Here is a 25,179-nt window from a genome sequence, read left to right on the forward strand (position 1 = left end):
TTTCTTTCTGTACACCTCTATAGAAAATCTCAACATGTCTTGGAGGTACTTCGACCAATAATCTGGTCAAAATAATGTAAACGATACTTTTTTAACGTCTAGAGAAGTTAGCCATAAACGGCAGTATAATGAGGTCAGAATGGAGGTCTTGATTGTTTCTTCATAATAAGTTCATCTACAAACATTAAACATTGACATTTCCTTTCTTTTTATTTACTTCCCAGTGATTTCTGCACCCGTTTGAGTATTGAATACATGACTGCAGTTGTCTTAAAACATGACCATTATTTGTTTCTAATCTGTATCAGAAGTGTATTAGCTGCAAAGATAGCATAGCCATTTTGTAGTATAGAAGCTGCCCTGATCCTGTTTGTTGACAAATGCATAGACGATTCAGAATTATGGAACAACTGTTCTCACCCCCACCCCACCCCTCATAATAGTGTTAACAAAACGCTTAATTTTCCAGTTTTAAAGTGCAAATGATTCAGATACAACTGCCGCTGGAACAGGTCTGAACAGAAAATGAAGTCCTCTTATGAGATGTTTTCCAGAATATAAAAGATAAGCTCCATTATGACTGGGCCTTCACTCAGCTGGCATGCCCCTCCATGAATCACTGGAACTAAGGCACTGTCCAGGTCATTCATGTACTGAGCAGGCAGTGGCTGGCCATTGCTTCCAGCCTGGTAGCCAACCTACAAAACACACAATAAAAGGAAAAAGAGTACTTTATTTTGTTTTGAAACGAGTATGTATGTGTGATAAGAGTGCAGCCTCAGTTAGCAAGCTTTATATTACAGAAGGGTCCTTCCTAATGTAATTTCTCTATGGAAATGGTGGTAAGCAGGCCCAAAGTTATGTTCTTAAAGTAATCCTTCAAATTCACATGAATCATGATCCAGAGTATTGTAATACAGAGATTTTCAATTAATCATCTCACAGTAGTTAAAAAAAAGGCTTTTGTTTCCTGAAACACAATAGACAAAAAAGCAAGCATGAAAGGTCAATAGAGGGGGGAAATGTGGGCTGGATGGTGTTCCTACCAATTATGGAGATTATCTGGACATGAAGAAAAATCATTTTCAAGGAATGAACAGTGCACCAACCTCAGTTCATATATTTTCAGATTAAGGAAACAGCACTTAAGGAAACAAGCATTTTTTTTCTTTCAGAAATGAACCTCAATACTTATTTATATCATGGATACAGATAAGGGAGATGAACTAACTGATCTGCTGCAGAGGAATACTGTTTAAGATACAGGTACCAGCCAATAATTTTTCAGCCTCAACAGTTGTCAAATTGAATCTGTCAGAGTATGGCAACATGGAGAAATGCCCAATAAAGCAAATTAAACAGCTACCTATTACATTATATTACAAAAGGATTTTTAATATTGTCCATGAAACACCAGACCAAACAAGGTGGTCTTGCACCATTTCCATAAAGCAATCAAACTCTGACTTTGAACTTCCTGGCATTCATCAATGTAGTTCTAGATTACTCCCAGCGTAAGAATGCTCCTAGTCTAGATTACTGCAATAGATAAGCAAAAGGGATGCAAAAGTTCGTGTTAAAGTTGTGGCTGTATGCTTTTTGGGAGATCTGTAGAACCCAAATTTATATCACTGTTAAAAAATAATACATACAATCCTATAAATTTTAGATTATTTGGTTATGTTTAGATAGATATGAAGTGTTTTCTTTAGATCAAAGGTCCCATATTTCCATTCTCAATAGATCAAATAGTTTTGTTGCTTATGTGAACAAGCATAATCACAGAGTCAACAATCATTCTAGATAAAGTGCGTATTAAAGTTCTACTGGAATCAGAAGCCTATTGAAACTGATTTTTAGATACCGTAAGAAGAAGAATTTCCAGGAAGTGGTTATAAACTGAAATTTATAAGTTTAGATGGCTCCAGAGTTACACTTAATGGAATTCTGCTTGCACTGAGGAAGGGTGCGGGGACACAGTCTTCACAATTTTTCCTTCCCCCTGTTCTTCCTGAAAGCTTCTCTGGAGGGCTAGTGGACCCACAGGCGCTGCTAGAGAGGTGGGGCGAAGCAGGGGGTGTTGCTTCCTTGCAACCCTTTCTCTACCACAGATCCTAGTACCTTCCTTGAAGAGAAATAGACCTTCCATGTGGATCCAACCCAATGTTAGTGTCAATTACCAAACAAAAGAAAAGTCATAAGGAAAAGGTGCTATTCATGCTTTCTGTGACTTCTTTAACTAACCCACACCAAAGCAGTAGAAAGAATTAGTTGTTTTTAACTTACTTGATCAGCATCAAGTGTAACACGTAGACCCAACTTGGTCATCCCATCTTCCTTCAACAGCTTCAGGTGAGGGCACAAGGCCAGGCAGAAAGCCTTAGCCACATTTTCAGTTAGCCTGCTGTGATCTGCTGGGTCACTTAAGCCATTATGTTGGTCATCATTTTCCAGAAAGAAAACCTGAAGAAATAATTGTTCCATACACAGCCGAAATAAATGTAAGTCTCTCTAGTTCTGCATTGTAACACTAGTCTTGCAGCTTGGGATCATTGTGACACAGGCACTTTTCATCTTCTGAGTATCTAAATAGATCAATGTTTTCTTCACAATTAAAACTAAATTCTCATATTTTAAAAAATGAACACTCCGCCTCATGTGTCTGTTTATGCCATTACAATCAAGAAAAGTAGAGAAAGATCAGCCAAAGCAATTAGTGCAGACTGACCACCAACAAATACATCAAGGTAGATAGCTACTTTAGGGAAATGATATGCAGAGATGCTTCCTAGATATGAGCCATCCTAGAATAAAAAGTAATGAATCAGTTCATATGTAGAGGTAAGCCATTTTCATTAACCCGTGGGGTTCCACAAGGCATGCCAGCCACAATTTTGAATATGCAAGTCACAGTGGGGGCACGCCATGGCTTATCATGGTTTGCAGACCTAGGCATCGTGAATTGAGGGTTAAACCACATAACCCACGATGCCCACGTTTGCATAACAAAGCAAGTCATAGCTTGCATATTCAAAATGGAGGACAACACACTTCACAGAGCTCTCACAGTGACTTACTGTAATGTTATTTAGCTTTAAGAACTAACTGATAAGCGAAGTATTGAGACCATTCCAAGTCAGGCAGAAACCACACAATGTATATTTCTAGCCTATATTAGCAAGGACCAATTGAGTATTTCGTGGAAGTTAATACAGCCCTTTTTGGTTTCCCATCAAGCTTAGCTGAGGAGGGCCCATACAGCTACATGAGCTACATCATGCAAGTCACTAAAGATTCCTACTTTAAAATACAAAACAATTTGGTTTCCTCACCTCTGTCCACCTAATGACTTTCCCGTTTGCTTTATACTCTGAGCCATGAAATATCTTGATACTAGTGATAGACTCCATAGATTTTCCATCAATGGGGCTTACAACACTAGAAAGAGGAAGGAATAGGCAATACTATTAGCAGAATATTTCCTTTAAATCCTATGCCTTTCCATGTCTCGCTAACTAGATGAGAAGACAATGCAAAACAATGACACCCCCTCCATCAAGACTGGAAAAAATTGGCATATAGTAATATGAGCAGTTTAAATAGGCTACATACAGAGGATAGCTTTTCAGAGTCGCACCACATAGTACTATTGCAATACACTGTAGGGGGAAGTTGGTGCAGGGACAAAATAAGTAGAGGCTAAAAGCTCCTCGCGAGCAAAGTTTTCCCATGCTCTTCAGTGTTGGCATCTCCTCATTGCATCCCACGAGAGCAACTGTAGTTCATTCTCTCTGACGTGTGTGTGTGGCTATCAGCTAGTGCAGCAAGCACCAGTTGTGTCTATATCCTGTGGAAGACTGCCAAAACCACCCATGCATTCAGCCCACAATATGATGCACACATAATTTCATACACCAAAGAGATATTTATGTATGAAGACATGAAGGGGAACTCTAGGTAACTGAGTTGTCAAATGTAGGCTGGCTTCTATAAGGTTAACCTTCAACAGCTGTGGTCATGTGTGTTTTTAAACTCAGTCTATTCCAGCATGATATAGTAGAGGAAAAGCAAGATACACATTTGATACCCAGCCATAACATAGTCTTTAAAAATGCACACAACTGGAGGATCATGTTTGCCAATACCCTCTACTGATTAGTTTGAAGATGCTAGTTATCCGCTCCTGAGAATACTAACATGCAATAAAACACATAGGCTGTTAAACCTTCTCCTTTCCAAACAGCAGATGCAATAAAACTAAATAAGCTTATTTAAAAGGTGTCAAAAGAAGACTGCTATACTTACCCTTTGTTGAAGTTTTTATCGTCATCCACCCACTGAATGTGCACATGCTCTTGAGGCTCTTCAGCATCCATTTTACCACAAGCAATAGTGAAGTCTTTCATCTCCCTCAGAGCCTGCCTTAGGGAGTCCATATTTTCAGCTGTTATCTGGACCATGACACCATCTAGGTAAGACAAGACACAAGGGCTGAAAACTCCCACAGCTATATTCATAAATCAGAAACCAAATGTAGGCATCAAACCAGATTAATGCTGCAAACATCTAAATCTTAAAGTTTTGAACATATATATGGCAGGGAATTGAGATCTTGAGCACTGAATTTCACATTTGCCTAGAGGCCTACATATGTACAGGCCAACCCACATATATGTAACTTGCAAAATCAAGCTATAAGATTATGTGGATTAGGTCGCCACACTATAGGCTCCATGTATGAAGGCCTCTACAAAAATATGAAATCCCAAACACCAACCATCGGGCATGGTAGGCACTACACAATCTCGATCTATGCCCCAGTACGTATGAGTATCCAACATGTAAGCTGTGCTTCAGTGTCGTTTCTTAGTAAGCTCTCATCTGAAGTTTGCACTATAGCTAATGAATTACAAATTCATTGTAATGGGGGTTTGCAAGTAGCCCTAACTTGTGACCCCTTCCCACATTCTAGCGTTCAAACATCCAGAGGCTTTTAAACTGGATGGCAATTTCATAACCATAATGGATCTAAGAAGCATTTCATCTCTTCAGGAGAAAACCAACAGCAGAGACAGAAGCAGGGCAAGTAGTTCTCCACTACTGCTAGGTAATGTTAGCACAAGAGGCTGTTCTCACATCACAATGCGTTCATTCTCCTTTTGGTTTATTTAAGCTTGCCCCTTAGGACTTGCTATGCTCAAAAATCCTAAATGAACCTAATACATAATACTTTAAAAATAGCAACACAATGTTGTGCAAACAAGGTAAGTTCTAATTTAACTACTGTCCAAGCACTGTTTTGCCATACATTTACCAAGAAACCAGTGCATTTGGTGAAAGCTGACATAAATCTTACCTTCTACAATACTGGACTTTGCAAGATAGCCTGAAGACGATTTTAAAGCTCCACTAAACACAAAGAAGCTGGCCCCCGTCACTGCCACAATGGGAGACAAGAAGAAAATTCATACTGTATTGAAGAGCTAGGTTTTAGAATTTGATCAACAACAGAGCAGCAAATCATCCAAAGACCAAATTTATGCAACATCCAATGCTTCAGCAAAACTTCCTTTAGTGAAACGCTTTGGCAAGTTAACATATTCAAAGGGAAGCCAATTACTATTAACACATCTTACCTACCGTTATGTAAAATACAAATCACTGCATTTTTTTACCTGACCACAAGCTTTTAGAATTATCAGTGTTAAGTAAAATACCACTTTAGGTTAATGCATTGTATTTTTGGTTCCTCTTTCCCTAAGCAATGAGTGGCTCCAAACAGGTGTGTTTTCATTGGAGGAAGCACGCACAAGAGACCTATGAACATCTCTTTACTAAAATGTAAGCATTAAGGAACAGGAGAGAGAAAGCAGGAAGCATAAACCATGTAAACCTAAAAGACATAACAGGTGCAATCTCCCAAATCCAAAAAAAACCCCTGAGGTTCCAAGATCATTTCACTTCCAGCATCAAGATATAGCCAGGTCAAGATTACTCACTTTCCCAAATATGCATACTTACAGCCCCATCTTATGTTTCTGGAGGAAATGCTAAATGTTCCATGTACCAAATTATTTGCCCTCCATGAAAGGTCAGATTTGCAGTCTACAAGTATCCTGAGGCATTCAACAGCAAAGTGGAGTCTAAGTACTTGCAGTGGCAACAGATGCTTTGTTTCAGTGGTGTTTGGTAAGTTAGATGCAGCACCCTATATCCTGAAGATCAGAGCCTGGCACTAATCATTCATCCTCTAGTATCTTTAAACTTGGATTACTGCAATAATGATTACAAGGTCTCTGGAAAATGCATCTCTTGTAATTATAGAGACATTTTCTCAAGTGCCAAATTTGTGCATATTTGTAAAGTTCAGCTAAATGCTGATTACACGCCTAGAAAGATGTGATGATAACCAGCTCAGGAAAAAAAGGGGAAACCAAAAATTTAGTCATTGCCCTGGTTCAGACTGAACACTACCATGTTTTAGCATTACAAGATTGAACCATGACAAGTTTCACACACTTCCCACACCTTTTCCTTCTTGTGTGAGGGGAAGGTGAATATTTGCATCTTTGGTTTTGAATAAAGTGTAGTTTCCGATTACATTGAGACTTTAGAAAGTGATTAGAGTTCAAACAAACCACGATCAGAAATCATGGTTTAACACAGCTTTTCCCAATCTGGTCTCCTCCAGATGCACTAGATTATAATGCCCATCATCCTCAGTCAGCATCAGCATTGGTCATGCTGGCTGTAGATGATGGAAATCATAGGCAAAAATATCTGGAGGGGACCAGGTTGGGGAAAGCTGGTTTAACATTATGCCTGAACTGGAATATTGTGTTGCATAACCTAGATGAACAATGGACATTACAATGGAAAGGCAAATGGAAATAAATGGAGGGTACATGGAGTTCAACCACAGAATTAGCATGCTTGCACATGGTGTTCCAATTATGTCACGTTCAGATAAGTACATCCCTTTCGCTGATACTCATCTCAGAAGATCTATGAGTGAACGTTGAGACCACATACTTGCAAAATGAAATGGGCCTAACAGAAACAAAAAACACACAAAGGAAATACAAAAGACACAGTATTGATCTGGGGAGTGGGGAGGACATATTGTCTGCAACTCTCACCCTTCCGTGGCTGATTATGAATGCTGATGGCCTGTGTTTGATAGTTCCCGTCATCATTCTGCACACACACCAGGTGAGAGTCTGCCCTCTCATTGAAGCATGCCCCACCTGCTAGAACATGCTCATTGGACTTGTTCATGGCTTTCATCATCTGCAACCAAACCAAAACAGAGCATTTGCCATTACAATGCAGTATCAGACCACAACCTAAAAATGAAACACTTTTGTTTTATAGGAAAATGTTTCCACAGGTACAATCCCTGGAGAAAAATACCATCTGTATGGGGCCAAAGTGAAGCTATTTTCCAAGGTACCTTTAAAAACTTTCCCCTCAACAAACATTAAGGTTTTATTCCTCCAAAACAAATAATTGTATAGTATATTTAACAGCCAAAATAGTTTAAAATTGAGCTTGCATATCTACATAGTATAGTAAAATGTCAATTTTTTCAGATGAGAGCCAAGGCAAAGGGATACCACATACCTCATTGTATCTGTTGCTGGGAATTTTGATGCTGGTTTTCCTTACTTCCATATCAACCACTAGGCCTTGGACAACTGGCAATGTATACTGGTAATTTCTGAAGTCCTGTCAGTGTACAGAATGACTAAAATCATGATAATTACCAACAGAATTCGACTTTTAACAATGAAAGTGTGAGTTCATATAGAAATGTTACACTAAAATACTATACTTAATTCCGTTGCAATAAGCAGTATTCTATTCTTATTTTTCTGTTAAGAAAATTGAAGAATACATTTTCTTTCAGAGGCAACATGAAAAACCAAAGGGGAATCTGTGAACAATAGCAAATAGGAAGAACTAATACTACACCAATGAGTTGGTTTCATTATTGGCAACAAAGCATTAGATTGTGCCAGAATGAAGAGAAGTTGCCCCTTAGCAACCAGTAGCAGGAGGAAAGCACCCACCTGACAATCCTGTATCCCCCATTCCAGTTGCTCCTGCAACTGTCCTTCCTGGACTCTGAGAGTACAATACACATTTAGCACAGCTGCATTTTTAAACCATTTAAATGCTGAGAGGACAGCACCAATGTATTACTTCCATTCCACAGAGCAGCAGTGCCCTTTCTCCAGGTTAGTGTGAAGAAGGCATCCAATAATAGATTGACTCCCATTATCACCCAGGAGCGCTGTGATAAAGTTCTAAGTAATATGCTGGTCCCAGGCTCCTCCTCCAGTTCATCACTGCTTTTTGACCTCACCTTTTCAAGACTTTACTATTTTTACAATACTTGATTGTCTTCTTCTTTTTTTACCTCCATACAGCCTTTGACATGGTACTTAAACCATAAACCAGGTACTTTGCACAGACAAATATCAGCCATATTATCAGTCCTTTCAAGACCAGGGCATCCAGCTCACACCCTCACTTTAAATGACTTCAAAGGAAGGCCTCACTCCTGAGCCCTCCCACAGTCCAGAGATTTCCATCATGGAACCTATACGTAGCGCTACTAGCACTAATTAAGTTCCTTGTGAGCCACTTAAGATACCACTTAGAATCCTGTGACAAAAAGTCTTGTTTTTAGTGACAATTGCATTAGCACATAGAATATCCAAACTTCATCACTCTCAGTAAAAGAAAGCCTCATCAACCTTTCAAAAAGACATAGTTATCCTCAGACTGGATCCAACCTTAGTACCAAAAGTCAACATTCTGTTTCACTTTTCTGCCCTAGACCATCCCATCCCCTGGAGAGGGATTGCCACAAGCTACGTACAGAGTATTTTAGGCAGTCTAATTCACTATTCATTTCTTCCACCCTACTTCCATGGGGAAGACCAGTTCAAATCTTCAGAGATTGTTTAAGACCTCAGTTCACATCTATACTGTTTGCACTAGAATTTCATATCTAGGTGAATAAATCTAGTTGCCATAATATTTTCATGTATGTGAATGGGGAGGGGGGAACGTAACACATGCCCATTCTTTATTTCATTACTACAGAAGAAAAAGGTCATCACTTACTGCAAGGAGATTCATAATTGTATGTCCAGTCTCTCCAAACAATGGCTTACGAAATCTGACACTGAAAAGTGGGCATGGGTATACTAAGAAAATAAAAATAAATAAAATCACACTCAAATTTATCTTCTGAAGTTTATTCAAAACACTTGTATTTGGCTGCTAAAAAACCAGATATAGAACAACATCAACATAAGGAGCAACAAAAGAATTGAGTTGTTTCTCTTTTCTTTCTTTCTTCATATTCTTTCTTTAAAACAGTTAAAACAAAATTTAAAAAGCAATGTACTTTTTTTTACAGTGGCTCACATACATACACATTCATGAGAGGAGTCCTTTCACCCATTCTGGTGGCCGGCTGATCAAGGACAATTTCAGGGGCAGAATGAGACGTGCCTTAAACTTTCTACCTGGAGCACAGAATTGTGCTAGGGGAATATGCCTGTCCTTTCTGGCAACACTTCATGCACAGGAAATAGGGATTCAACGTGTGCTGAATGGGGTTCCACTCCATTTGAAATCTCAGGTTCGCAGTCTTGAGTGTATACCTAGATACAGCTCTAAACCCAGATGCCCAGGTTTCTGCAGTGGCCAAGAGTGCATCTGCCCAGCTGAGGCTAGCGCACCAACTTCCTAAATAATATTCCAACCATATATGGTAGATCTCTTCATCTCCTCTCTTTCCTGCTCACTTTTCTTACTAACTTCAACAAATAGGTGGACAATTATTTATCACCACTGGCTGTGTTCAGAAGACACTTTAAACCACGGCGAATAAAGCAAAAAGCCTTATTCACTGAGGTTAAAGCCATGGTTTAAGGTGTCTTCTGAATGGGCCCATTGGCGTAGTATACCATCTCATCATTGTTTATAGTAGTTCTCCCAGCCATTTTCAAAGAAAGCCTATAAGCTCTATTTGTTAAGTTTCCCCAAATCTCCATGGGAATACTTTTTCCTATATTTTGTGCTCCTTTAGCTATGGAATCTTTGACTTGTTTAAGCATGGTTTCACATTTTAAAAATAAATTATAAATTTTTGAGAACAGGTATCACCATTTTTTCAAAATTGGTTAATTTTAATTTTCTCTAAGATTACCTGATTTGAAAATATTCAAACTATGAGTTAATTTGGTAAATGGAATCATAGTTAGAAATGGCCTAAGAATAATGGCTTGGACCATAACTTTTTGCTCCATGAATGGAAGGATCTTCCATTCATGGAAAAAGCTGTGCTTTGTGGGAGGATCCCTTTTGTGAAAAGACATTGCTTCCCTTCCATTCATAGAGCAAATGTTAGGATCTAAGCCAATGCATTATCACATTCAAAATAGTAAAGTCCAACAGAAGTCATTTTCTTAGCCATTCTATAGGTACTGTTCTCAAAAATCAATATTGGTACATATCTATATATTTAAGAGAAACAGTACTTACGCCTGTATTCAGCTCCAAGTCTCAGCATCAATCGGATGGGAAATACTTTGGCCCAAGGAGTCTCCCATTTCTGGATAAGAATCCCAAATAAGTATGGTGGGGCAGGTAGCACCAAGTCCTGCAGCGACTGAAATGCAGGTGTAACATACAAGAAGCCGCCATGTTCCTTACTGCCAAGGAAACTCTGGCTAAAAAATGAGTGTCCTAAGTTGCTCACAACATTACCTACAAAACCAAAAGATACAGTTATTTCAGTGAGCACATACCATTAAAAATTAAGCCAGAATTGCACCTATTTCCTATTGTACGACTAGTCTTACAGCAGAACACTTTAAAGTTAAAGCATACTCATTTTAAAGAACGTATTTACAACAGACATATATCAAAACAAAGCAACATTATTTTTATTCCATTGTAAATACTTATTTATTTTATTTATTACATTTCTATACCGCCCAATAGCCGAAGTTCTCTGGGCGGTTCACAAAAATTAAAACCATAGTAAGACAACCAACAGGTTAAAAGCACAAAAGCACAACAGGTTAAAAGCTTCATTTTTCACACCGCAGGAGAGAGCCCACCCACCCCGGTCCCCATTTGCCACCACTTTGGGGAGAATGGGGACAGCGGGGTGCAAGCGTCTTGACAGCCGCAGGAGAGATGCTTGCGCCCTGCCCTCCCCATTCTCGACACCCCACCCAGGGATGGGACATGCACATCCTGGGAAGTGCATGGGACACCACTGATCGCGGCACCCCACACAGGGATGGCACGTCCCATGAGAATCCCCCTTCGTGCTGGGTCCTGACATGAAGGGGGATTCTCATGGGAACCAGCAACGCTATTTGGTGGGGAGGGCAAAGAGGGGGTGGGGATGGGCAATAGTCAACCATGTGTTAATTGTCAACGCTACGGATGACTATTATCATGTTGTGTGGGGAGTACCCCCTAAATAATTAGATGTGGAGTTGACTATTAATATATGGTCATCCAAGCACGGCCCATGTCACTTCCTGGCCCTGTACAGGTTTGCAGGTAACTCAATGAAGATGTGAACAGTTATGGGCACTCACCTCTGCATGCATACACACACCCTGTCATTCACATATGTACTTGGAATGGAGGATTAAAGAAAGGGAACTTCAGTTATTGAGCCATTTAAAAATGTAATAAATAAATAAACATATGAGAAATAAACATCACCTTATTCATTTATTTATTCATTTCTATTCCATCCAATAGCTGAAGCTCTCTGGCAGTTCAGAAAAATTAAAACCATAAGGTACATTGTAAAATATAAAATATGGAAACTTAAAACCATAATATAAAAGTACAGCTAGAATAAAACCGAGCAGCAATGAGATTTAAAATACAGACTTAAAACAGCAGAGCTTAAAGACTAGGATGGTAAAATGCTAAAATATTAGGAAAATAAAAATGTCTTCACCTGCCGCTGGAAGAAGTACAATTTAGGTGCCAGGCGAACCTCTCTTATTATTATTTATTTCATTTCTATACCGCCCAATAGCCGAAGCTCTCTAGATGATTTACAACAATTTACGGTCTTAAATGTATTCTTCTTTAAAAAAACACCAGCCTTTCAAAAGAGATTACTTCATTCCTGGTGATTAAACTGGTACGTCTTTATAACACTTGCTCAAAAGCTTCACTCATTTTTCTCACAGAGAGCTAATTCAAACATTCATAAAATATCACCTCAGCCGCATTCCAAAATGAGATTGTCTCAGGAAGGCTTTAGTATGTCCATCTTTTGAATGTCTGAATCATCTCAGAGGAACAGTTGAAATTGGGACAAGGGCCTAAAAGGAAAATACAGAACTTGCAGGAGAAGTGGAAAAATAAAAGGATTTTAGTATAGTGTGTGTATGTATGAATGTGTATTTAACACATTGTATTGTATGTATTGTGTATTTAACTTGTTAGACTTGTCAGGCTTTCCTGCTGAAGTGCAGCTTTTATTATTTTGAAATTGGAGGAATGTGCTGTTTCTGTAGTAATCCTATAATTATCATTTCCAACTGTACATACAGATACAAGATCAGCAGGAGACCTAGTAAGCTGAAAAATGAGAGCTTTGCACATACAAAAGAGTACTTCAAAGCAGTTATGTGCTGAGTATTTTCAGGTTTATGTCTTAAGTCATAAAAGAGTATGTTTTATGAGAGCTGAAAGTGGTTTGAGAGATGTTTCACTTCTTATGATATACACATATTCCTTTTGCCTAAATGTCACCTTTAGTCAAATGAATGTTGCATGTCTTTGAATGATACAAAAACCTACAAAACCATTTTACCAGAGTCAAAAGTAGAATGTGTGCACACACCATGAGCAGCACTCTTAAATCATTCCCAATTCTCTGATAAAAATTTGTTTCCAGCTTTAAGACACTAGTGTTCCTTATTAAATATAGGGAAAACAGAGGTGAAGTGGGGGAGCAAAAGTTAAGATCAGAAATGGGTTAGAAAATAATGTAATTGTTTAGAACTTACACTGTTTGGCATACGCAGGGCAAGGACTCAGACATCTGAAAGCTACAGTATATTACAGACATGCCAGTCTCCAAGCTCAGCGGTGCCTTGAAGTGACCACTCCCAGACGTCTTAAGGAGGCCTACCCAATGAGGAGTGGGTTCCCAGCCCACTTGCTGAGCTATCTATCCTGCTATACCTCCAGTAACTCTTAAAAAGTTGAGATGGCACTTGAGACCTAAGGTGGCTGACAACTGCCCCAGGGCAGTATCCAACAATATCATTCTGCTAACGCAAATTATGTTGCGCTAGTGAAAGGAACCTCTAATGTAACACCACCAATTGGTTTTCCAGAGAATCCTATTATGCAAGCCCACGCTATTAGGATTGCACTAGAGGTCACTTTCACTAGTGCAATATAATTTTCATTAGTGAAATGATATCATTGGATACTGCCCTGTGAGTCCAACTCTATGGGACGTAGCTAGCGCAGTTTCATTGTCTCACACCCTTGGAAAACTTCCAGCTGCATGGCATAAACAGCCTTGCTCTTTCCCCAGTTTGCAGCCAGAAACTGATAAAGCAGCACTAGCAAAATTATTGCATCTCCATTTGTACTTCTCCCCTCTAAGGTATAATGATTTGCCAGAAATAACAAAAACATAACATTCTGCTTTAAATTCACTTCCAAGTGATTGTGAGTTCACTATAATGGAAAAGTGCAAGATTGAAGTTGAATGGCAAACAACTCCTGCAGTAGGTCCACAGTGATTTATATAATTTAAATACTTTCTTCTTAAGTATCCAAGGTGAACATAAACCTAATGAAAGCTAACAATATGGCAGTAGTAAATTATTTATGTTGAACAATATTTTTCATTATAGTTTACCTAAATTATGAAGCAAAATGTTCTCCTCTTTTAAACTTTAAAATTGAAAGCAAGTTGTATCCTAATCCGCCTAGGCCACAAATCTTCCTAGGTTTATAACATTTCTGCCTATCTTCTGCAGGAAACCTAAAAACTTCTATTGCCAGAATGTCCTTCACTGCAGACTGACAGTTATAAAGATCTGTCTGATGCTATTTCTGCAGACAAAAACTCATACAACTAGTGTTTAAGTTATATACCAATGTGCTTTCCATCAAGGGAGGAGCTGCACAGATGTTTCTCTTGTTTCCAGTTTAATACCTTTGAAACAAAAATGGAAGTTCAAGAAAGGTTCAACAAGGAAAAAGAACCTTCGACATGGCCTGAGACAACCCTATACTGACATTACAGCTTGAATGGATGATCATAGAATCGTAGAATAGTAGAGTTGGAAGGGGCCAAAAGGCCATCGAGTCCAACCCCCAGCTCAATGCAGGAATCTACCCTAAAGCATACCTGACAGATGATAGCAACATAGCTCATCTTAGTCCTGCTGTTGCCGACATCTGCACAGAGTAACTGTGGCTTAATAAGGCCTGAACTGCAGGTACCAGATATTCAGCCCAAGCACATCCAACTCTTAGAGAAACAAAGTCCCAAGCATATATGGTCTAACACTCTAGCTATGGCTATCCACTCTAGCTATAACTATCTAAGCCTAGCTAAAATTTCTCCATTACTGTAATGGAAATCCCTTACCAATATCTCCCCCCACCCCCCGCAACAGAGTTTAGATAGAATTATACACAGCACATTCCGAATTACAGGCAAATTTGAACTGTATGAGAAAAGTTTAAGGCACAATAGCCTGATTCATTGTGTCTATGGTAAATGACTTCATAACAAACTGTTTGTCATAACCTCACAGTTAATTTAGTGCACTATATCATCTCTCTCAACTGCTTACAATGTCAGAACAGAAGCAAGCCACATACTAAAAATGCAGGAATTGATTGAGAGTTCTATGAGTCATGAAGATCATCTGCTCACAAAGCAAGAATCGTTTTTGTATCTGACACAGTAACTTATGATCTAATTTGTTTGCTCTGCATTTCTGAACTACAGGAACAGAAAATACTCTCCCCACAAAAAAAGGCGTAAAAAGCTTTTCGCTTTCAATTAAAAATGGTAAACCCCCAAAGTCCTACTTCTTTCACAGTATATCAAAGCATACCAAAAATAGAATCCAAAAACAAATTATGTAGAGAACAATTACACTACAGTGAAATTGCACAGAATATAGTTGCAGTAGGATCTGAAGACTTTGGTTAATGGGCTGAGCATTCTGTGGGTGTAATCTGTGGCTGAGCACCTGCAACATTCATAGCCTTCCTGGGTTGCCTGTTTTTTATGCTCACCAGTGTTCCATTGTTGTTTAATGCATTTGCATGGACCACAATGAGAAGGAAACTGCTATCCTAGCACCAGACTAGTATAGTTTCGGGCCCAATCCATGGATATTGGGAAATGAGTGGGTTTTGGATCCTACATATCCAACCCTCTCAACATGGCCATTTCAGACTCTACCATCTGGGTGACCACCACCAGTGTTACAACTATGTCCACAGAACTGCAGAAAGCTCCACCAAATTCAAAGTGCTGATTTTAACCTGTAAAGCCCTTCATGGCTCAAGTCCCCAATACATCAAGGACCATCTTTTCCTGTATGAAAAGTTCCCCAGTCCCTGAGTACAGCTTCAAAGGCCCTTCTCTGTGAGCCCTCCGCCCCCTCTAAGGGAGGCTTGGAAGACGGCAGGAGTGTCAGTACGGTAACAGGGCTTTTCTGTGATAGCCCCATATTTGTGGGATGCTCTCCCCAAAGAAGCTCATCTGGCACTGACATGGTCAAATTTATGGTGAGAGGCAAAGCCATACTTATTTTCCCAGGCATTTGGACATTAGTTAAGACCCAATTGTTGTGGATCGTTTTTGTGGTCATTCGAGGCTATGAATAAGAGGAGATGCATGAATACTATATTACACTGGTTTTAGATTATGTTTTTGTGGTATTTATTTTTATTCGTATTGTTGTGCTGGTTATGATTTATAATGATTCCCCTTTTCTTCATCTTCCTGTTATATTAATCACGGATTTCTGTATCGTGTGTGTAAGTCGCTTTGTCTAGTCCCCTTAAATATACCTTTCTTTAATATCTGCTGTCCTGTTTCATTTAGGACAGAGGCAGACAACAAGCTCAAGTACAACTCTATAATGCTACCTAACCCCCTATATAAGACCAATAGCGAAAAGAGTGGAAGAATCTAAAAGTCACAGCTACACATTTTGATTATTTAATAATTAAGATAAATTAACTGCTGTCAATCATCACAATTTTTAAACAGGTAGTCCTCTCACCTGCCAAGGCATCTCGATAAAGCTGCACAAAATGGTTGAAGATATCCTTGGGCAAACACTTCTCATCAGGTAAACATTGGAGAAGAATTACTATTTCTGACTGGCCCACCGCATGCATTCCCTTTGTAGTAAAGCACCAGCACTTCCTGTTCACATCTGTAGAAGAGAAAGTGCAGTGAGAATTTCAAAACACGGACAAATGGAATAAAGTGAAAGCCAAACTACTGAAGACTGCTCACTTGCCAAAGCCAAACTAGACATGACACAGGGATCTCTCATTAGGAAACTTTGGCATTTTAAAAATAATAGAAGTCATGCATTGGGGCTGGGGTGGGGGGAATCAGAACCACATCCTTGAGTGGGTAAGGATTTAACCCTTCCCTCATACCATTTCCCCCAATAAAAATCCCCCTTAAAGCTATTTGTCCCACAGAGGAGAACAGCATAACACTCCTGATCCAATTAGGCACACTCTGCAGCTGCTATTGTTTTAAAACCATGCGAGATCTTAAATCATGAGTCTTCTGAATCAAATCTAGTTGCACCCTTAACTGACACTCAGGAGTGTGGTTTTATAAATCCTATCATTCAGAATTTTAGACATTCTAATGTATTGTTGCAGTCTTTTTGAATCAAGAAATCATCAGTAGCAAGACCAGCACACATTTTTAATTTCTGAATTAGTATTTTCGGACTAAAAAAAATCACTGGAAAAGTATCCTGAGGTTTGTGCATGCTCACTTCCAAGAAACAGAACAGACAGACCATTCACCACCATTATAGGAGGTTAGTTTTCTGCTGTGAGAGACGTTTTTCATAGTCAAATGTTTTATAAAAGCTAAAGAAATGTGTTTAATGTAGGGGTGTGCAATGTGGTGTCCATGGGCACCAAAGTGTCCCAACCCTGTTCTTGGTACCCACTAAGACACCCGACCCCTCCCAATTTTCTAAATGGCAGCTGGGATTGCTTCAAAGTGAAATGAAAGCCTCTAGCTGCTGCTAAACTTAATTTCCCACGAATCCCTCTGAGCAGGCTATTTGTCTTTTGTGACTAAGTCATGCCCACCCATGGCAGCCATTTTATGGTTGTGCCAAGGACTTTTTCTAAAATTTCCAAATACACCCACAGGCCCAAAAGCTTGCCTACCCCAGTTTAAAACATTATATTTTTCTCATCTTCTCCAAATAAATTGGACTTACAATTCACAATTTTAACCATGGACAGCAAATTTGCATTTAAAACAAACACAAGAGGGTCAGGGCCACCATCTTCTAGCTGCTGCATCACTGATATGTGAGATGGTTTTTCTTCTACAGCATAATCTAAAAGAAAAAAAGGTTAGCAGTCAAATGATTACAGTAAAGTGTTCTATATTGGAGGTATTGGAGGTATGCTATGCAATTTTGCAAAAGCATACCTCCGATATTTAAGCATGGTGTGGATTAAGATCTCATTCAAATAAATGAGCAATTAAAAAAGCACTATAGTTCAAGAGGGAATGTTAAGAAGAGTCTCATATCACAATCAATCATTTGGTTTTCTATGCCAGTGCAACTAAGGAGTTATACACAGATTCTACTGTCTGCTGCTTTTAATGACAGTAACTTCCCAGTGTGGATACAATAACCTACCTTCGGAAGAGGCGGGCAAGAAAATATGATAATACTCCAACGTATCAGACTGAGGCTTGGATACTTGCAGCAGATACGGCATTACACACACATTACCACTGATAACATACATAGATCAGAGAAAGGCTAGAGAATATTGTCTCAGAAATTTTTACCTTCCTACAAAGAAACCTTTTCTTACAATTTTGCGTGCATCTCAAGTGAACCCTTCCATTTTCCATATCACTCTCCAGTATATCTGAATGACAGTTCTAGAGAGAGAGAGAATGCAACCACAGAATTTCCACTATAAAAGATTACAGATAGTTACACGCACACAACCATTAAGCTTGGCACCCACTGACGGTCAAGAGACTATCTGACCTTGACTGAGAAGAGATCTAGGTTTCAATATAGATCCTTCTATGATGGACTGTAATTTCTTAAACCCATGTATAGCTTATTCTATAGTTTAGCTCTCACCTCCTTTTACACCAGTAGAAATGAGAATTGGAGGAAGCCCATCTTCTGGAATAAGATTCATTGCACTGCCAACTGGACTTCCAACCTGAGTTATACTTCTTGAAAACGTCAGTGTGTTTTCAGTCTACAAGAGGCAACAAACAACACCATGTAAATGTACTCTAATGGTGACTTTGTAAACACAAGATACAAGAGCAACCTGTTCTATAGAATCTGCTCCGCTATAGATACAAGTACCCATTTTCTCTCTCTCTCTCTCTCTTTGTGTGTGTGTGTGTGTGTGTGTGTGTGAGAGAGAGAGAGAGAGAGAGAGATTCAGACTTCCCATGAGCGAAGTTATGTTCATAGGATGCTCTGCTGGAGGATGAGTGGTGAGGTGCTTTTTGCCAATTACTCATTCCCCCTGCAGCTCCCCTCACCACTTCCCATGCTGTTCTGGAGGGTCCCCTAACCCTCTGGAGCAGTCTTTCAGGGACCAGCAGGGGGAAGGGGGAACCATTTCCCCCACCTTTCTCCAACAGGAGCCTCCACTGGAACTATGTCTCTTCCATAAACAGAAGGAGCCCTTCTATTCGCAGAAACACTTGTTTAGATCCAATCCATATTACATATTGTCAACATTTAATTGTATCACACACTAGAATACTTAACTCTTGCCATTTGAACCATCCAACATACTGTATGGTAAATCTGGATATTTTCTCACCTCCGCTGGTGAAGAACTGTTGCTCATGGGCTTGCCTGGATCATGCGACACTGCTAGCGCTCCAGTGGAAGTTGTTCCAGACACTGTCAACTTGGCTGCATCAGCAACTTCTCCATTGGGTAAGATGCCATCAGCAAACCAAACACGTCTTTGTTCTCTGGGCTGAGCCACTAGGAAGAGTGATGAGAAATAAATGCATGCATGACGTGAGGTAAAACTAGCTGACTTCAATGTATAAAATAACAATACAGAAATATGTCAAGGCTACAATCAAAAGGAGCATCATTTGCTGATTTTGGTGAAGCAGTTCTCATTTGTTGTTTTCTTAAACAGCTTGTCTCTTTAGCAGTGAGAACTGCTGCAGCAGTAATAGCAAGCAAAGTGCAGCTTCCGAAAACAGTTGTCTACGTGCACATGTCATTACTTTGGAATACTTGGCTGAGTACAGATTTGATATCAGATCTTCTGCATTGAAGCTCAAAACATTATCTCCTGCATCAGACTTCACAAATAGGTAAGACTAATATGATCAGCCAGGGAAATAACAAATACTCAAGAATCCCTACCTTCTGCACCAGGGTGCTTTAAGACTCCCACAGGTACCATAACAGTAGGTGGTGGGGAGTTCAGGGCTCCAGAAGCTTGGGCTTGCTGCAAGGGAGGAATGGTAGAACAGTACTCAGCAGGATTGTTAGGATTAGGGCTCTGGCTTGAGGCACTCATCATATTCTCCCAGGCTTGTGCTAAGGAAACACAAAACACAAAAAGGCAATTGGTTATACCCCAACCCCCACAATAATAAATGAATGCAAATATAGCAATTCTAGGATTCCTACCTACCAGATCAATGCCTTTCCCCCGTTTTTTAGCAACAGTAACGATAGTCCAACAGAAAACAAACCCTTTAGCCTATAGCAAGTACCAATTACATCAAGGCAACCAAAGCAGGGAAGGTTTGGGAGAGTTTGCTGTTTATAGCTTTCAGTCTGGAACTCACATATGTATGGAAGCTAGTAATGAGGTTTTATGAACTAGTAACTTCACTAGATCACTCTACAACGAATGGTTGCATGCTAAATTATGATTTGAACTTTACCTTCTGTAGTTCTTCAAAACCACTACAGAAGTTTTTTTCTAAAATACAGAGACTAAAAATATAGCAGCTTTGATTCAGAAGCTACTAGAATATTGTTCCCCTCAACAACTGTGGAACGGTTTTCATTTGCAACTCTTTGCCTTCCACAACTGAATGGTTTATATTTTGATCCTGCCTAATTGTTGTAGGCCAAACACCTACTTGGGCTACACAAGCTGAACTAACAACCTACAAGGTGGACACCTCAGCCTCATATGGCTAAGAAAATCCTTTCATGCTCACTAGTTATTTTGTCAGCAATATTAAGACAGGATTGTTCCTACGGCTTTCTGGGTGTGTGGAAAAGAGAATGGAACTGGTTTCCAGCACCAGAGCAAATTGGGAAGCAAGTTGTCCATCTTTGCTAGAAACCCAGGACCTATGTTAGTCTACTCAGGAAAGCATAGATAGCAGTGGGCTCAAGCTCTTGAACAAAGTCAAAAAGCAAAAATAATGACAAACCTCATAACAATCAAACACAATAACAAGGGCTGACACCTTTAGGACCAAGTGTGATGTAACTTTCATTACTACTGAAAAGGCATTTTTATTTACAAATACGGATTCAACATAGGGCTTCAGATGACAGATATTTGGAAGGAGGATATGTGTGCTGAGCAATTCTTAACGGGCCTGTATGGCATGAAAAAATCTCTGAAAGTGATAGCCCTCACCTATCATTTGCAATTCTTATAAAATAAAACACCTATTGTTTGGAATGAACTTAAACATAAGAACAAGTTATCAGGAACTGTAAGCAGATATGCACTCATATATGTAGATGAGTGCAAGAAATACACATACACACACACATGCTTCCGTATTCCCACCCATTCAAACTGTATACAAGTAATTCACCAACTGAGCAATCACTACTTCTAATGCATAAGCCTTCTGAGAGAAAAGAATGATGAAGGACCTGCTGCACTGTACCGAAGGAATCTGAAACACTAAGATAATTGGGTTTTTCAGATGATACAGTTGATCTGACAAGTGACATGAAAGTATCATCACCACACTATTGGGCACTACAGTTTTACAAAACATAGGTGGAGAACTGGTTCCAGACAAAGGACTACACTAATTTACAGGCAATCAGGGCTCTTTTATAGATGCTTTTGTTCACCATCACTGATGAGTAATGGAACAGAAAGGCTTTTAAAAGGAAATCATTATAACCCAATGAATTTTATTAGATGTCTTTAACCAAAACACTTTCAAGCTTCCATCCTTCCACAAACCATCCAAAAGTATTATTCACTAACCAAATGGAGTCACAGTATATATTCAGAACATACTGAAAAGATGCTATTTCCCCCCACCCCTCAGAGAGTAATATTTCTCGTCCTCCAAAAAAATCAACATCACCTTAGTCACTACTTTTAAATTCATAGTTGCAATAAACCCACCATTTCCTGCCATATTTCTTTCAGCCTATATGCAGGATGTTAATATTTAATACTTTAAGGACACAATCCTATGCATGTTTAGACAGAACAAAGCCCTACAATTTCCAGCAATCCACAGCCAGAATGGAACATGTCGGGAGTTGTGGGACTTTTTTTCTGTCTAAACATGCATAGGATTGTGCCCTAAATAGCAGTTACTTATACTGCAGTAATCCTTTTTTAAAATGTGAGACATAATTTAACTACATAATTCTTAGAAACCTTTTGAAATAGATACAAAGTGACATCCCTGATCTTGTACAATCAAGCTTTATGCCAGGCATCATTTTCAGACACCAAAACTAAAGAATGAGACAAAAAAAATCTGGTACTCCTGTCAAGATCACTGTGTTACATACAATATTTCTTCTCTTTGATCTTCTAAGTCATGAAAGCAGGTTTTGCAAAAAATATGTCTGTTCAAATGAGTTTCTACAACTAGGATCACTGTTTTAGAACACAAGATTAAATTGCAAAGCATACACTTGCCTGTTTTAGGAACCATTTGTTGGTTAAGGAGTTGTATGGATTTCAAACAGAGAAAATGAGTTCAAGTCAATTTTACTGAAGTTCTCCAACACTATCTAAAATTCTGCTGGGATCTAATATATGTAATATATATGTATATTAGATATATATATTACATTCTATGTAATATATACATAGAACTCCAAATGCACACACTAGGGCTTCCTAATTTTCTTCTATGAATCGGAAGTTGCAGAAACACAAAAGTTCAAGAAAGCCCCATGATGCACCATAAGCATAGGATTGTGACAGCTGCCACTCTGAAAATGTCTACTATATTAAAATACTTCCCAGTAGAAAAAAACAAAAATGCACTGAACAGCACTAACACACACACACACACACACACACACACACACACACACACACACCCTACTCATGCATTTGGGTGGCTCTGTCTAGAACAAAGGCAGAGGAACTTACGTTTGGTTCCAACCCTGTTACTTACCATTCATTAGTACCGAATGGCAAATTACACACACTCTGGCTTCCTTTCTGTCCATATATAGCAGTTTGCATTTTAGACTGCAGCAGGCTGCACAGAAGACCTTAAGCAAAATAGGAAAAATATATTCAGTCACTTAGAACTCTCTTATGACGAAGATAATTCAAACAGCTTGAATTCCATGTTTATATAGCCAAAGCTATATAAAGCCAGTAATTCTACAGCAGAAGTGATACAGCACACAAAACAACATTAAGTGCTTAGTATGTGCGTAAAAATTGATTATGTGGGTTTCTCATTGAATAGTGCTATAATGATTTTTGGAGATCACATTCGAGGGATGTATATTGATTAGGCAGAAAAGCCTCTCTCTAGAAAGCACTGTGTTTAAAAAAGAACTCTTTTTTTTTTACTTCTAAAACAAACTTAGTTGAAGCTAAAAATATACCTACATAAAATGACTAATATCATTTATGCTTGTAGTGAAAGCCAATTTTTCATAAGACTCCAGAACAGAGATATAAATACTTTTTGCACTTGAAAATTTAATGCATATATTTTAAGATAAGCCCTTGAGCTAAACTATGATTTCACATTGACTCTTGATTGATATGCCAAAGGGAAACTGCAATTAAGAAAGTGCATCTCCCAACAATTAATTGAAGGACCTTGTTCCTTTCACCCCACTGGGGGCAACTAGAAAGGTTGGAAGTAGAGGAGAAAGAAAGCACAAGTGACACAAAACTATTTTATGGCAAATGGGGATGAGCTATAACAGAGGCCTCCTTGTGTTGAACACATTCCTTGATTATGTTGAAAATGCAAAATAAGTTGGAATTAATACTTAGGTATACAAGTGAGCCTTCATTGCAGAATATAAAAATCTTACAATCTTGATCATCCTGGCCACTTTCATACATCATAAAAATAGGCCATAAAATCTGTGCCTGGGCAAAACAATAGTGTGTGATCTGCACCTATTTGTTTATTTATTATTTATTTATTTATTTAGAGTATTTTTATCCCGCACCTCAGCCAAAAGGCTCTCGGCGCGGCTTACAATGTATCAATAAAGAAGACAGTCCCTACCCTCAGGCTTACATTCTAAAAAAAGACGTGACACACAAGGAAAAGTGGATGGGGAGGGAAGAGGGAGAAAATAAAAAGAAATTAAGGAGACTGTTTAGGCTGGTGGGAAGGCCGTGCTCCGTCCTCTCAACAATAGTGTATTTGTTAATAGCTACTCAGTGGCTCTTGAGTACACATAAATATTTTATAAGTTTCACAGCAGCCAAGCCTCAAACTTGTGCTTTATCTTTATAGAATGGGCAAGTACATTCAACTATGGACAACATCCATCCAAAATAGCTCATGGGTAGTCAGCACTAAGTTACCACTTAGTGCTGATTTTGTGATATAAGGAGTTAGCTCACAGCTTGTACTGCATAAACTGCAGTGTTTTAATTTCTAATGAAGTTCTCTTACAGTTTCTTCCTTCTTCACACATTAGAATGAAGCCTATCACTTTACATGAAAATGTACCTTGACAAAATATATTCAGCAAAGAATCAGAACATCCATTTAACTTTGAGCAAAATGTACCAAATTTCTAATATCGTACAATATTTTTTAAAAAAAAACCCTAACTGCATAGTGATATTTTAATTATTCTGTGACATGTCTACATTCACTGACACCTAGTTGCTGGAAAGTTCAGTTCAACAGGAAACTTAGAATGGCAGCTTATATCCTCAACTGTAAAATAAAACATACACTCCTCATTCAAAATCTTCTAAAGAAAGCGGAATACTACATTTCAAGGTTCCTAACTACAGTCATTTTTAAGATGCCAATAAAACCAGATAGCCAATACCAATGTACACAAATGTACGTGTACTAGTTTCAGGCTCATATACAACCTTTCCCCTCTTCACCACATAAAGACAGATATGAGCTGGGACAAAGTCAGGATACCTCTACCCATGATATTCCTAAACCTGACATTCATGTCATTCCATCTTTAGGCTGGGGATATAGATAAGCCCAATAAAGCACCAGCTCTAACTTTCTCGTTGAGGAAAGGAAGGGGGAGACTAGGGTAGGGTCATGTGTGAGCCTGATATTCACATACAGTAATGCTCATCCAAACAGTGTCAAATGTCAGTAATAAATCCACTGCCTAAAGGAGATGGACAGTAAATAAAGCGATACAGGAAGCTTCATATAAAGAAAAACAAAATCAGCATAAAGTGTGGACATTACAGTGATCACTACCATACTGATATTGTAGATCAGCATATAACCTTAAAGCAGAAGCTCCTAGCCAGAAGCTTCCCTGTAGCTGTGTTACAACAAGCTGTAGGTACTAAGAGAGGGCGCATAAGTAAGCAGTTTATGTACAGAAACAAGTTTCAAAAAGTAAAGGTAAAATAATTCTATTGGAAACACATAAAGAGAAGCATATTTCACTTCAATGGTTAAAGTAA

General features: G+C 38.8%; 1 protein-coding gene across 1 annotated transcript in view; it reads right to left on the bottom strand.

Annotated features, from left to right (window-relative positions):
• Positions 1–536: 536 nt before the first annotated feature.
• ZFYVE9 (zinc finger FYVE-type containing 9) overlaps positions 537–25,179 on the bottom strand; it is a 56,293-nt gene continuing 31,650 nt past the window's right edge. The window contains exons 5-19 of the mRNA XM_063138816.1: positions 22,697–22,796; positions 19,704–19,880; positions 19,138–19,307; positions 18,432–18,555; positions 17,538–17,660; positions 16,338–16,493; positions 10,564–10,788; positions 9,136–9,218; positions 7,624–7,728; positions 7,140–7,290; positions 5,357–5,437; positions 4,306–4,468; positions 3,333–3,438; positions 2,287–2,463; positions 537–698 (exon numbers count right to left, since the gene is read on the bottom strand). Of these exons, the coding sequence (XP_062994886.1) occupies positions 537–698; positions 2,287–2,463; positions 3,333–3,438; positions 4,306–4,468; positions 5,357–5,437; positions 7,140–7,290; positions 7,624–7,728; positions 9,136–9,218; positions 10,564–10,788; positions 16,338–16,493; positions 17,538–17,660; positions 18,432–18,555; positions 19,138–19,307; positions 19,704–19,880; positions 22,697–22,796 (2,103 nt within the window). The remainder of the gene's footprint in view (positions 699–2,286; positions 2,464–3,332; positions 3,439–4,305; positions 4,469–5,356; positions 5,438–7,139; positions 7,291–7,623; positions 7,729–9,135; positions 9,219–10,563; positions 10,789–16,337; positions 16,494–17,537; positions 17,661–18,431; positions 18,556–19,137; positions 19,308–19,703; positions 19,881–22,696; positions 22,797–25,179) is intronic.

The sequence above is a fragment of the Elgaria multicarinata genome, chromosome 1 (assembly GCF_023053635.1).
Source record: "Elgaria multicarinata webbii isolate HBS135686 ecotype San Diego chromosome 1, rElgMul1.1.pri, whole genome shotgun sequence".
Classification (NCBI taxonomy): Eukaryota; Metazoa; Chordata; class Lepidosauria; order Squamata; family Anguidae; genus Elgaria; species Elgaria multicarinata.